Source organism: Propithecus coquereli, unplaced genomic scaffold (genome assembly GCF_000956105.1).
Source record: "Propithecus coquereli isolate 6110/MARCELLA unplaced genomic scaffold, Pcoq_1.0 Scaffold39, whole genome shotgun sequence".
Taxonomy (NCBI): Eukaryota; Metazoa; Chordata; class Mammalia; order Primates; family Indriidae; genus Propithecus; species Propithecus coquereli.
Window position 1 is genome coordinate 4,499,430 of NW_012149618.1, and position 12,378 is coordinate 4,511,807.

The 12,378-nt window shown below is 35.5% G+C and overlaps 1 protein-coding gene across 1 annotated transcript in view; it reads left to right on the forward strand.

Moving 5' to 3' along the window:
• Positions 1-12,378, forward strand: part of WDR43 (WD repeat domain 43) — a 44,035-nt gene that overhangs the window by 26,743 nt on the left and 4,914 nt on the right. Inside the window, exons 11-16 of the mRNA XM_012652552.1 lie at positions 814-945; positions 6,415-6,501; positions 6,987-7,018; positions 8,557-8,620; positions 10,815-10,928; positions 11,414-11,483. Of these exons, the coding sequence (XP_012508006.1) occupies positions 814-945; positions 6,415-6,501; positions 6,987-7,018; positions 8,557-8,620; positions 10,815-10,928; positions 11,414-11,483 (499 nt within the window). The remainder of the gene's footprint in view (positions 1-813; positions 946-6,414; positions 6,502-6,986; positions 7,019-8,556; positions 8,621-10,814; positions 10,929-11,413; positions 11,484-12,378) is intronic.

Genomic DNA, 12,378 nt, shown 5'->3' on the forward strand with positions numbered 1-12,378 from the left:
ACTGAGTTTAAATGCCAACTTTCTTTAGCTTGTCCTAGATTCAACTCTAATCTGCCCCTCCCCCCCACCTTTTTTTTAAAATGAAGTTTCTCATATGTTAGGATAAGCCAAACAGGGCTTTAACAAAGCACATGTGTGCTTTGTTAGTCACAGAACTAGTTTATATTTTGATTTAGTTGCCAAGGGCCTGACAGATCATGGATTGTTAGGCTTGCTTCAATCAGGGATCGGTTCTATACAATTGAGTTTTTGTATATCGGATTGCATCATGTTTATTTACACTTAAATTTTAAATATTTATCAAGGGCAGTTGGATGTATATAGTGTATTCTAGCTAATAAGCCTTTATTTGGAACTCACTAATGAAAAATAGGAAGACGTTTTATAAATTGGGGAACATAACTGTCTATGCTTTTTTGATAATACTTTGTTTAATTTTGCAGATCTGAGGTTGAAGCTAAGGGATAGTTATGGTAGGGAAAGTTTCTATGATAATAGGTCTTCTCCTGTGCTTTAGTAATCAGATGCCAGGTCCTTGTCTTTCTCAATCTTCTTATAGGAGGGTTTTTATGAATTACATTTTCAAACCAAGTGCTTCTTGTTTAATTGGTTTTTTTCACTAGAATCTGGAAGCTTGGATTACACGTGTTTCCTTTGTCTCCAACATTGGCATTATGGTAATGATATTCTTTGGAATGAGAATGAGCATATCTGTGTTTTTCAGGGTTGAGGTGTAAATTGTCAGTGTTTTTTGTCTCCAGACTACTTTAGGCCTTGTCTGGTTAACATTAATAGATCTTTCCTATTCTGTAGGTTAGCATTGAAGAACGCCTGGGAGAAATGCATATAGATACAAAAAAAGGAAAGGACGACTTTCTCCAGACAAATAGCTTTCCAGTTCTTCTTACACAGGGCTTAGAAAGTAATGATTTGGAAATGCTAAATGTAAGTATTATGGCAGTTTTTAAATGAATTAAGCTGCTTAATTTTTCTTAGAAAGTGATTGACATTGCATTCGTAGAGTGAATAGCCACATTTTATGAGTTTAGTCAAACATATCATTTGGTGGCATTATACAGACAGTCACCCACCTACAAAGGGATTGCTTTGAATTATTTTGAACCTGGAATGCATTTTCTCATAGAAATATTGTTCTGAATTATAGGTTCTTAGGCTTAAGTTCACAAAAGCCTGTATAAACATAGTGTAGCTGAATTATAAATCTCAGCATTCTAGATCACAATTTATATTTTTTTCTGTAGGAAAATGCGTTCCTGAGTTTTTACTCTGGATTCCAGAAACTTATTTCCCCCTGGCCGTGAGAGGGGGCAGTGAGGTGGAACCTTGGCAATGGGTAGGAGGTTTGGGGGCAAAACTCAAGAGGGTTGGGGGTTATGTTGTAAAATATTTAGAGGTAAAAATACCCAGAAACTTTATATAAAGGGAGGTGTTTATGGTTTCTGTGTAAGTTGGTGACTGCTTGTATGAAGTTACTCAATTTAGTCCTTTTAAATTCTAAAATTTGACAGTGGTCTATCTAGAAAATTTAAGTGTGTAAAAAACAATTGGATTCAACTTATATTTGAACCTAAGGTGATTTTGCAGAACAAGAGAGGAAACCAGCGGGTCTACAAACCTAAAATTACTTTTAAAATAGCTTGTGAAGGTATATATTTTGGAAGGTGGATTTTAGTTTACCATGGCATAGAAACCTAGGTGAGGATTTGGTAAAAAAGAAGCAGCTATAGAAAACAATCAACAGTGTTTTTGAAATGGAATGCAACTTGCCTGCCCTATGCTTTGAAACTTTCGTCAATAGGTACAAGTGAATCAGGTACCAGTTTTTTTCTTTATTATTAAGAAACATTTCAAAACATTTAGAATAGTACAGTGGACCACTGTGAGCCCATTACCCAGTTTCAAAAATTATCAGTGCAGTTTCAGAAATCAGTGCTAGCCAGTCTATCATTGATTCATCTGTTGTCCTACTTCCCTTCTAAGAGTTTATGGTGAATCAAATCTCAGAGATGATCAAATATTGTATCTGTAAATACATCCCTATTCAACTTAAAAACCCCTTTTCAAAAAAAACTATAATCCATTGTTATGACTAAAAAGAATAGTAATTCTTTAAAATTATCAGATATTGTTAGGGTTTACATTTCCCTAATTGTCTCATAAACTTTTTATTTTCTGTTTTTATTTTTGCTATCTTTAAAACAGGATCACAACAGAGTACACACTGTGTTTGGTGATATGCCCTCCCCTCCCTTCTTGCAATTTACTTTTTGAAAAAGTTAGGTTATTTGCCCAGTAGAGAATCTTACATTCTTGATTTTGCCTACTGTGTCTCTGGCGTCATTTAGCATGTTCCTCTGTCCATGATGTTTCCTGAACAAGTTAGATTTAGAAGCTTGCAGATCTAGACGTAAATCTAGTTATATCTAGAAGCTTGAAAGATTGAGTTTAGAATCTTTTTGGAGAAGAACACTTCAAAGGTGTTAATGTATAACTTATCAATGTCATAGGTTGTTGAAAGGACAAAGGAAATGCTGTTTATGAAAAGCACTTTTTAAAGTGTAAAGATTTTTTTTTGTATTAGCATAAATAATTGGAAACTAGTTGAATGATGAAAATTTTGTGCAAGAAAAGACCGTTAAAAATGCTTAAAATAACCCTTTTTTTGAAACCAAAAAAAACTCTAAACATACGGAAATGTTCCCATAGTATATTACTGCACTTACACATTCTGCATTCTAAAAAGAAAGAGATAAGGTAAACATATATTTTTCCCCCTACAAAAAGTCTTCCCCATTCCCCACAGCTGCCTTATGAGGAAACATGAAACATAGGTAGGAGGACACTGAAAATAGGAATGAAAGAAGAAAGTGAACAATGACAGGGTTACAACATGGGACCTTCTAAGAGGCTAAAGATGTCTGTCACAGAAAACTTGACATTAAAATTAATGGCTTTCGGAACGTAGAAATGTAACCCAATGAAATAGTCTATAGCTTATGCAAAAACAAAACACAGAAACCTAGTTATTTATGTAATTCATGGCAATCACAGGAGGTAAATATTTTAGAGTATTTTAAAAAGTATATTTAAGTATTTTTTAAAAGTTCCATGTTGGTAGTACCAGAAAGCACCTAGGGTACATTTTAAAAAGATGATTACCTCTACATTGAAGATTCTAACAATTGAGAGAAATTAACAGAGACTTAAGTAAATGGAGATCTAAACCACGTTCATGGATTAGATATTCTCTATCCTTAAGGTGAGGAATTCTCCCCAAATTAATCTGTATGTTTAGTCCATTTGCAAATAAAATTCCAACAGTCCTGTTAGCCACCTTTGTAGAAATTAACAAACTGTTCCTAAAACTATACAGAAATGCAAAGGACGTGGAATAACCAAAGCAGTTATAAAATAAGAAGCAAGTTGGAAGAATTATCCAACCCGATTTCAAGGTAAAGCTGTAGTAGTCAAGATAGTTTGATATTGGTGAAAAAATAAATATAGATTAAGGGAGCAAAATAAGAGTCCAGAAATAGACTGTATACAATTGGAAAAAATTGGATCTCAACTTTACTTCACACCTTACATGAAAATCATTGCAAAATAGACCACACATCTGATTATAAAACCTAAAACTACAAAACTTCGAGAAGAAAACAGAATATCAGTATGAACAAGAGTAGGGGAATTTCTTAGATATATTGCAAAAAGCATAAAAGAAAAGAACAATTGGCAAAAGTTTGAACAGACACTTCACAAAAGAATTCAAATGACGAGTAAACACATGTAAAAGTATTAAACTTTAAGTATCACAGAAATGCAAATTTAAACCACAATGAGATAACGGTACATACCCATTATAGATTGATTAAAATGAAAACAACAGTACCATCTGTTGGTGAGGATGTGGAGCAATTGGAATTCATATCTTGCTGGTGGAAATGTAAAATGGTATAACTACTTTGCAAAACAAGTTGGCAGTTTATTAAAAATTAAGGATACACCTACCATGTGATCCAGCCATTCAATTCCTACGTATTTACCAAGAGAAAAACTCTCGTATGTTCATACAAAGACCTTTATATGAATGTTCATTGCCACTTTATTTGTAATAGCCAAAAACTGGAAGGAACTCATATGTCCCTCAACAGACGAATGGATAAACAAATTATTTATCTAGCAATATAAGGCATGTATTGATAGACCAGCAATATGGATGAATCTCAAACTTAAGCTGTGTGAAAGAAGCCAGACAATAAGAAAGTGATAATTTATGATCCCATTTATATAAAAATTCTAGAAAATGCAGACCAGCATATAGTTCAGTGGCTGCCTGGAAATTGGGAGTAGAAGGAGGGTTACACTGTAAAGGGGCTCAAGCAGACTTGAGGGTGACAGAATATTTTTATTATTGTGTTCATTTCATGGGTAAATGTGTATGTGAAACTGATCAGATAGTGCACTTTAAGTGTGTGCCGTTTACTGTGCTGCACCTGTACTGCAGTAAAGTTGTAAAGGAAAAACCTCATCTTCAGCACCATCTTCTTGGTGTATAACTGTGGTTTATAGGGTTGTTTCTTTAAATACATCCTTGACAGAAGTTAATGATACTCCTCTGTTCATTATCATTTCACTTAGTTTGGGGTAAAGTATTTTTATTTGCTTATTTTAAATGTGAAAATTGTTAACCATTGAGCCTCTGTCTTTAGTGGGCGTAAGAAGTATCTAAAAGCTTGTTGAAAAATTTTCTGCCCCATAGTTTGGGACAACTTCTAAATAGTTAAGCCATGCTTTTTTTTTTGTCCGTGATAGTTTTAGTTTATACCTCTGATCTTGGTATAATTATTAATAGTGACTCCTTTTATTCACGGAAGTGTCTCACTTTGGACAATGAATTATACCATCACTTTTTATTTAGAGCACTAGCAGATTCCACAGATCTCCTATCTTTAAATCCTCCGTTATGTCCTCAGTCCTTCATTATGTTACTTAACCAAGCTTTTGGTGTAACTAATGGGGAACCAGAAATTTAGGATTGTGTTCCTTGACCTAAAGCGCTGCCACCCTACTAGGCCTACTGGAGGTTTGGGTGAACATCTTATGAAAATTTTTTTGAAGACCTTAACAAAAGCATGTCCTATCAAAAAATATTTCATAGACTAGTTCATACAGAATATTTTCTGTAGCTTCTAGATGATTGGAACTTTATGATAACTGATATTTATAATGGAGAGGTGATTTGAGGAATATTTAGTATTAAGCACCTCCTGAATTATCGTTAAAGTTATGATCAGCATATTTTGTTTTGAGTCTCACATTCTGATTTTTCGAAAATGAAAATTTTAGGTTAATTGAGACTAAATCAGGGCATTCCATCCATCAATAATGATGTATAAAATGCTTTTATTTTCTTTTGCACAAGAAACTAATTATGTGATAGTTTTAAAATAGTACTTAATAGATTTAGAAGGGCTTGGTGGTGTAAAGATAGTTTTACAAGCAAGTAAAATCCACAGGGAATTCTGAAAAGATATGTTAGGAACTGTAAAAGTGGTTGGAAACTAACTTTCTGTATTTTTGCCTTTCAGTATCTCTGCTGTTTTTATTCTGAGCATGATTTTTATAGTCACAAGTGCCACCAAAACATACATACACCATTGGGGAGGATCCTCTAGGAGTAAACCCTTTTGAAGGAAAAAATATTTAAGAATATTTAAGAGGAAGGGGGGTATCAGAGACCTGAAAGGACTCTAATTTCCTATCCTCTGCTTCTGTGAAGCATGTGGGGCATGGAGAAGTTGAATGGCCTGCCCAGGAATGTGCAGCTTCTCAGGGACAGAACCCGTTCTGATCTGCTCTGTCTCCTTTGCTTTAACCCAGGGTGGAGACTGGGTCTTTCCCACAGATATATCCTTAAAGAGTTTTGATTCAAGCGCACTTATTATGTTACCTTTGATTGGTTTAAAATTTTGTCAAGAAGTTGGCACCTAATTTGAGAAGATTTCTTGCTTTCTAAGTGTGATTTTAATATGTTTTGCTCACTCTTAGGTCGATACAGCTCTAATTTCATAAAATGGAATCTCGGGAACATCTCTGAAATTGTGTATCTGCATTTAAATATCTGTAGATGTTCTTTTGTGTTTCATATTAAAGAATTAGAAAAAAAGAAACCTGTTTAATGAAGTAAATTTCTTGATACCTGAAGACTGCTTATCTGGTAGCCACAGATGTAATGTGACTTTCTCCATTTGGTCTCTGTAGCCTTTATTTGCTAAACTCAGTTGGTAGTTTATTGCCTTGGTCTTTTAAAAATCATTTTTATAGACAGTTTTTCCTGTAGTGTCCTTAGCTTGTGAGTGTGTTTATTTTAATAATCCTTTTATGTTCTCACAGAAAGTACTTCAAACTAGGAATTTAAACCTAATAAAGAAGACTGTGTTAAGGATGCCCCTGCATGCTATTGTTCCATTGCTGCAAGAGGTAACTGACTCTTCTTTTCTTTCTTTAGAGATAGGGTTTTGCTCTGTTACCTAACCTTGATTTTTTCTTTATACTTAAATTGAGATACAATTCACATACCATAAAATTCGCCCCTTTAAGGTATACAATTTAATGTTTTTAGTATGTTCACAGATAATTGTGCATTTGTACCCCAGAAAGAAATCGTGTACTCATTAGTAATCACTGCCCACTCTCCCTTCCCCTCAGTTCCTAGCAGTCACTAATCTATTTTCCATCTCAGTGGATTTGCCTATTCTGGACATTCATTCATATAAATGCTAGCCTAGATTTTTGTCAGGTAATTATCTGATTGTGGGGATGTGTTCATAGAATATATTATCTTGTTTGAAAATAGATTACTAAATGCAATAATGATTTCCTAATACAGTCATTGTATCGTGAGAATTAATGGAGATTGGTTGCTTCTGAAGTGCTGTTGCTAATAGTGGTTTTCTTTCTCTTAGCTTACAAAGAGATTGCAAGGACATCCTAATAGGTAAGATGTTTAGACAACTTAAATTGGTTTGTTTTTATAAACGGGAGATTATGAAAAACAACAATATCTAACAACGTGAAACTAAAATATTAGGTAGTCCCAAATTTTAACTAATGAAACTCTTTAAATGTCATATTATCCCTTCCTTATTTTAAGTCGAATGACTCTTATTCTTAACATTTTATTACAGTTTTCTTTTTTTTTAGAAAACTCCTTTGTAGGTATTTCAGCTATATTAGATCGTTTAAAAAATTAGTCTTATTTTGTTCTAATGATTTAGTCTTAATCATGGTATGTAAAACTGTCTTTTATAGAACATGCATAACTTCTGGTAGCTGCTTAAGGTTAAACATTTAAATCTGGAAGTTGGTATCTTCAAGATCCTAAGCTTGTAGTGTGTATTATCATCAGTGTCTATATAGTTAACACATTGACTGCCATGTGAGTTGTATTTAACTCAGACTAGTTTTGAGCCCAGGGCCGTGTGAAGCAAAACCCTGCAGTTGGTTCCTGAGAGTCTTGTTTATTGATGTTCTTATTGTTACAATTAATACTGACAATTTAATTCTAATGTGGATTGTGTCGCATATAACTCACACACAGAAAACAATAAAAAGTAACAAATTAGAAAGGATCATTTTGTTTTAATAAAACACCGTGGCCCCTGGTAAAAATTTCTTTTTCTAGTGTGACAGTTAATGTGTTAAATATACAGGTTTTTCTTTTCTAAATTTTTTCCCTCAAAGACTGCATTAGCCTTAATTATGACTGGATTTTGTGCATTTTTGGTCTATATTTGCCTTTTAACGTTGGAGTGGAAAACTTTGCTATTTGTTCCAGACAGAGAATAGATTGTGAGTTCAACCTATTCTTAACGTTCATCATGAACATGAGATGCAAAATCAGTTGCACTCAGTTTGGATGAAGATTACTGCTCTGACACCAGTTAATTATGAAGTAAAGCATGATTTTTATTCTTGAATTGTTTTTTTTGAGACAGAGTCTTACTCTGTTGCCCTGGCTAGAGTGCAGTGGTGTTGTCATAGCTCACCGCAGCCTCAAACTCTTGGGCTCAAGCCATCCTCTTGCCTCAGCCTCCCAAGTAGCTGGGACTACAGGTGTGTGCCATGATGCCTGGCTAATTTTTCTGTTTTTAGAAGACATTGGGACTGACTCTTAGGCTGGTCTCAGAACTCCTGAGCTCAAGCAATCCTGCCACGTCAGCCTCCCCGAGTGCTAGGATTACAGGTGTGAGCCACCTCACCCAGCCTGTTGAATTGTTTTGAAGGAGTTTTTGTTTTGTTTTCTGATGTGTACCCCCTTCCCTCCTTAGTATATTACACATATTTCAGATTCAGTAAAAGAATGAAAGGACTGTGGTATTCATGGTGATTTATTTATTATAGTCATCTTCACAGAGCACAATTTATAGATGATCTATCACCTATATGGGTTTTTCTAATTTTTTAGCTCAGTTGTATTTAATTTTGAATTTATGAACATTAGTTTACTTGGCTTTTTCTCTTTTTTTTTTTCAGTGCTGTTTTAATGGTTCAGTGGCTAAAATGTGTGTTAACGGTTCATGCCTCATACCTGTCCACAGTGAGTCTTTTTAGCTACAGTTGCTGAATATGAATAGTTTGGCTTTGATAAGGATTATAAACTTTGATAAGGATGGCTGACCAAAAATCCTTTCTCCATCTGTCTGTCAACCATTAGATGCTTTCTTTAGAGATTTTGTTTTCCCCAGGTGCAATGATGTGAGCCCTTTCATGATGTCACTGGTCTCTCCCCTGCCCCTGATTTAAAAGTAATATATTAATATATTCTATAGAGAAGTTTGAAAAATAAAGGAGAAAAATTATATATTGATGTATTCACAATCAAACCTCAGCAAAATTGTCTTTTTATTGTATGTATCCTTTCCCTCCCTTTTTTTTTTTTTTTTTTTTTTTTTGAGAGAGTCTCACTCTCTTGCCTTGGGCGAGTGCCGTGGCGTCAGCCTAGCTCACAGCAACCTCAAACTCCTGGGCTCAAGCGATCCTACTGTCTCAGCCTCCCGAGTAGCTGGGACTACAGGCATGTGCCACCATGCCCGGCTAATTTTTTCTATATATATTTTTAGCTGTCCAATTAATTTCTTTCTATTTTTGGTAGAGACGGGGTCTCGCTCTTGCTCAGGCTGGTCTCGAACTCCTGAGCTCAGAACGATCCGCCCACCTCGGCCTCCCAGAGAGCTAGGATTACAGGCGTGAGCCACCGCGCCTGGCCCTTTCCCTCCCTTTTAAAAAACTTAGGAGGTTTGTAAAATTTTTATATATGCTAACATGTCTACCATGCCTTGTTCCAGGAGGATAAAAGGTAGTTTATGATAAAAATGACAGAAAGTAAATATTTACTACCTGACATTTTGTTGGAGCTGCTATCAGCTCTTGATTATCCATGTTGGAAGAGAGGGAGCAAAATCTTAAAGCAACACCAGAAAAGAAACTTACATTCATGATACAAGTTGGGTTCTTTATGACATCATTTCATCAGTTACATTTTAAGCTAGAAGTAAAATTAAACAATTTTTTCTTTTATATGATTATGTAGCACTTTATAAGTTTTCTTAAAAGATTTTAGTGGGTATTTGAAAAAATCCTTAATCGTTTAAACTGTAGCTCTTCTGATTTTAACACAGTTTCATGCAACTCCTACCTGGTGTCTGGTCCTTCTTCTCTGTCCCAGGCTCCTTTTGCTTTCAGTGGTTTGAAATGGTGAAAACTATTGATTAACCTGCTTTGAGGTCAGCAGTTTTTTCTTAGTGGGAAGAACTCTGCCAAGATGCTAGAATGGGGAAGAGAAAAACAACAATAAGCATGGGTGTTGGGTCTCCCAGCCTGCATGAGTCTTGCGAGGTGAACTGGGGACAGTGGTGAGAGGAGTGTCTGAGTGGCTTGGTGATTGGCATGAAACGATCATAGCAGATGTTGGGGTCTTGGGATCTTCTTGGAGCTTATGGGGACACATGGAGGGGAGATGATAAAATGAAATGCATCACAGTCACAACTTGTTTTATTCATCTTTTTTGTCTATCTGCTGTTTAAAAGTTTTTAATGTCTGACTGAAATACTCCTATTTACACCGGTGTCAGAAATAGGAGGGCTGGGAAAGGCTAATCAAAGGGCAAAGAGTGGGGTCCCTTTTTCTCTAGCTGTAGAGGGACAGATCAAAGAATTTCCTGCTTTCATTACTTAAGCATGGTTCAGAGGATTCATTAATAGGGAGTATGTTTAAAATGCTGTAAGATCAGCTTTGTACTCCGTCACCCTGTCTTGCTGGTCTCCAGGAGCTGGGAAAAGTTTTCTCTAGCTCCTTGGCCTTATGGTAAGGGTAGATAATGTGCTGTCATCAGAGGGTAAGAGTCAGAGGAAAGCCCCTGTTTAGCCTGGAGATACATAGTAAGGGTATTTTTTTTTAAATTTAGTGTCTACTTTATGCTGGCCTTATCTGAAATATTTTGATGAGTACAGAGAAGTCCTACCCTACAGTTTGTCCTGCCTTGGAGTTTCTTCCTCCTGACTATGTATCATTTTCTAAAACTATTATTTTTTCCTGTTATGACACTGAGGGCCTTCTGTGAAAATTTGCGATGTTGCTAGGCTTTGTCACAAGCAGCTGTTGCCACTGGAGGTACTTGTGAGCAGATGCTTGTGGTGCAGTGGCTAAATACTGAGACACCACTGAGCATGATTTGTATGTTTGTCATCTCTGTAATGTGACAATAGTATCAAACTGTCATCATTTTTTCTAGTTACCTGACTTGATACCCCAGCTGGGGACACTCTACCAGTTAATGGAAAGCAGAGTCAAGACTTTTCAGAAACTCTCACACCTTCATGGAAAGCTTATTCTTCTAATCACACAAGTGAGTAGGTCAAATTGTTTCGGGCTAAAGCTTTTGGCCGTGATAGGAATGGAGAGAAGAATAAGGCTCATTTACCTGAATATTGAGAGCTCCCTATTTTAGTAAGAAGTCCAGTCTTTCACTTGGAAGTATTATCTGTTTGATAGTAAGAGTTCAGTTGTGCCTGTTTCAACTTTTACTGAAACCTTTTTTACCATTATATTTCAATTGTTAATACAGTCAACAAATTAAAGAATATTTATACAGTTAGAATTTTGGCACAGAAAGATATTCCAATCACTGCAGGGTTTTTCAACTTTTACAGAGTAATTTTTTTCTTCTTGAAGAATCTTTTTGCCCTGTATTTGATCCACATTGTACTAAGGTCATTTATTGTAGTGGTGGAAGGATGAGTCAGCCGAAGGTGGGGAAGGTTGGGTGTGGTGGTGATTGTGGTACTTGGGATGTGCTTGTTCTCTTCTTTAGAATAGTACTTTTCCTTTCAGGTTACAGCATCAGAGAAAACAAAGGGAATGACTTCCCCTGAACAGAAGGCAAAGTTGGTGTATGAAGAAGGTAAAGGTCGGGGGGTAGAATAGAATCTAGAATTGGAACATTTTCTTTTTCGGTGACTCAGTTCTGTCACCTTTGCAAAAGTATCAGTGTAAGTTGTTGCTTTGTGATACCTCCTCTAATAAAGTAGGCCAGTGTGTGGCAAAAATAGGCAAAAAGCTGTGATAAATAAGAAAAGAAAAGGCCCAAGTATGTAACAAAATAGGTCATTAGGTATGGAAGAGATTTAAATAGAAGAACACTACGAACGTGAACATTCTTTATGCTAATACATTTCAAAATCTAGGTGATAATAGGTAATTTTTAAGAACACTTTTGTGACCAAAGTTAACATAAAAAGAACTAGTAAACTTGAAAAAGGCAGTAGCTCTAAAATTGATCACAAAATACCACACCCAGAGATTTTGCAGGTGGTTTTATCAGGTCTTCAGGGAACAAGTCAATTTTGTTCTTTACAAACAATTTAGGCATATTATGAGTTAGCATAATTTTATTAACAAAACTAAAGACAGTCAAAAACAGAACATTTTAGACTATTCTCAAATATCCTAAGTAGCATGTCGATTATAGAAGTGTTTAGTATTAAAACTTACAAAGCTACAAATAGCTTGGCCTAGTTACCCCCTGAAAACCCACAGATCTGTGGAATCTTGGCATATTATTAATAACATTGTGGTGTGTTTTATATCAATGTAGAAAAGATAGCCTGTTGAGTGAATTGCTAGAAAAACTCATAATTGATGTGGAACAAAGTATTTTACCTGTATCACATTACACATCACTTCTTTTCTCTTCACACCTTAATATATATATATATATATATTTTTGAGACAAGGGTCTCACTCTGTTGCCTGGGCTAGAGTGCCATGGCATCAGCCTAGCTCACAGCAACCTCAAA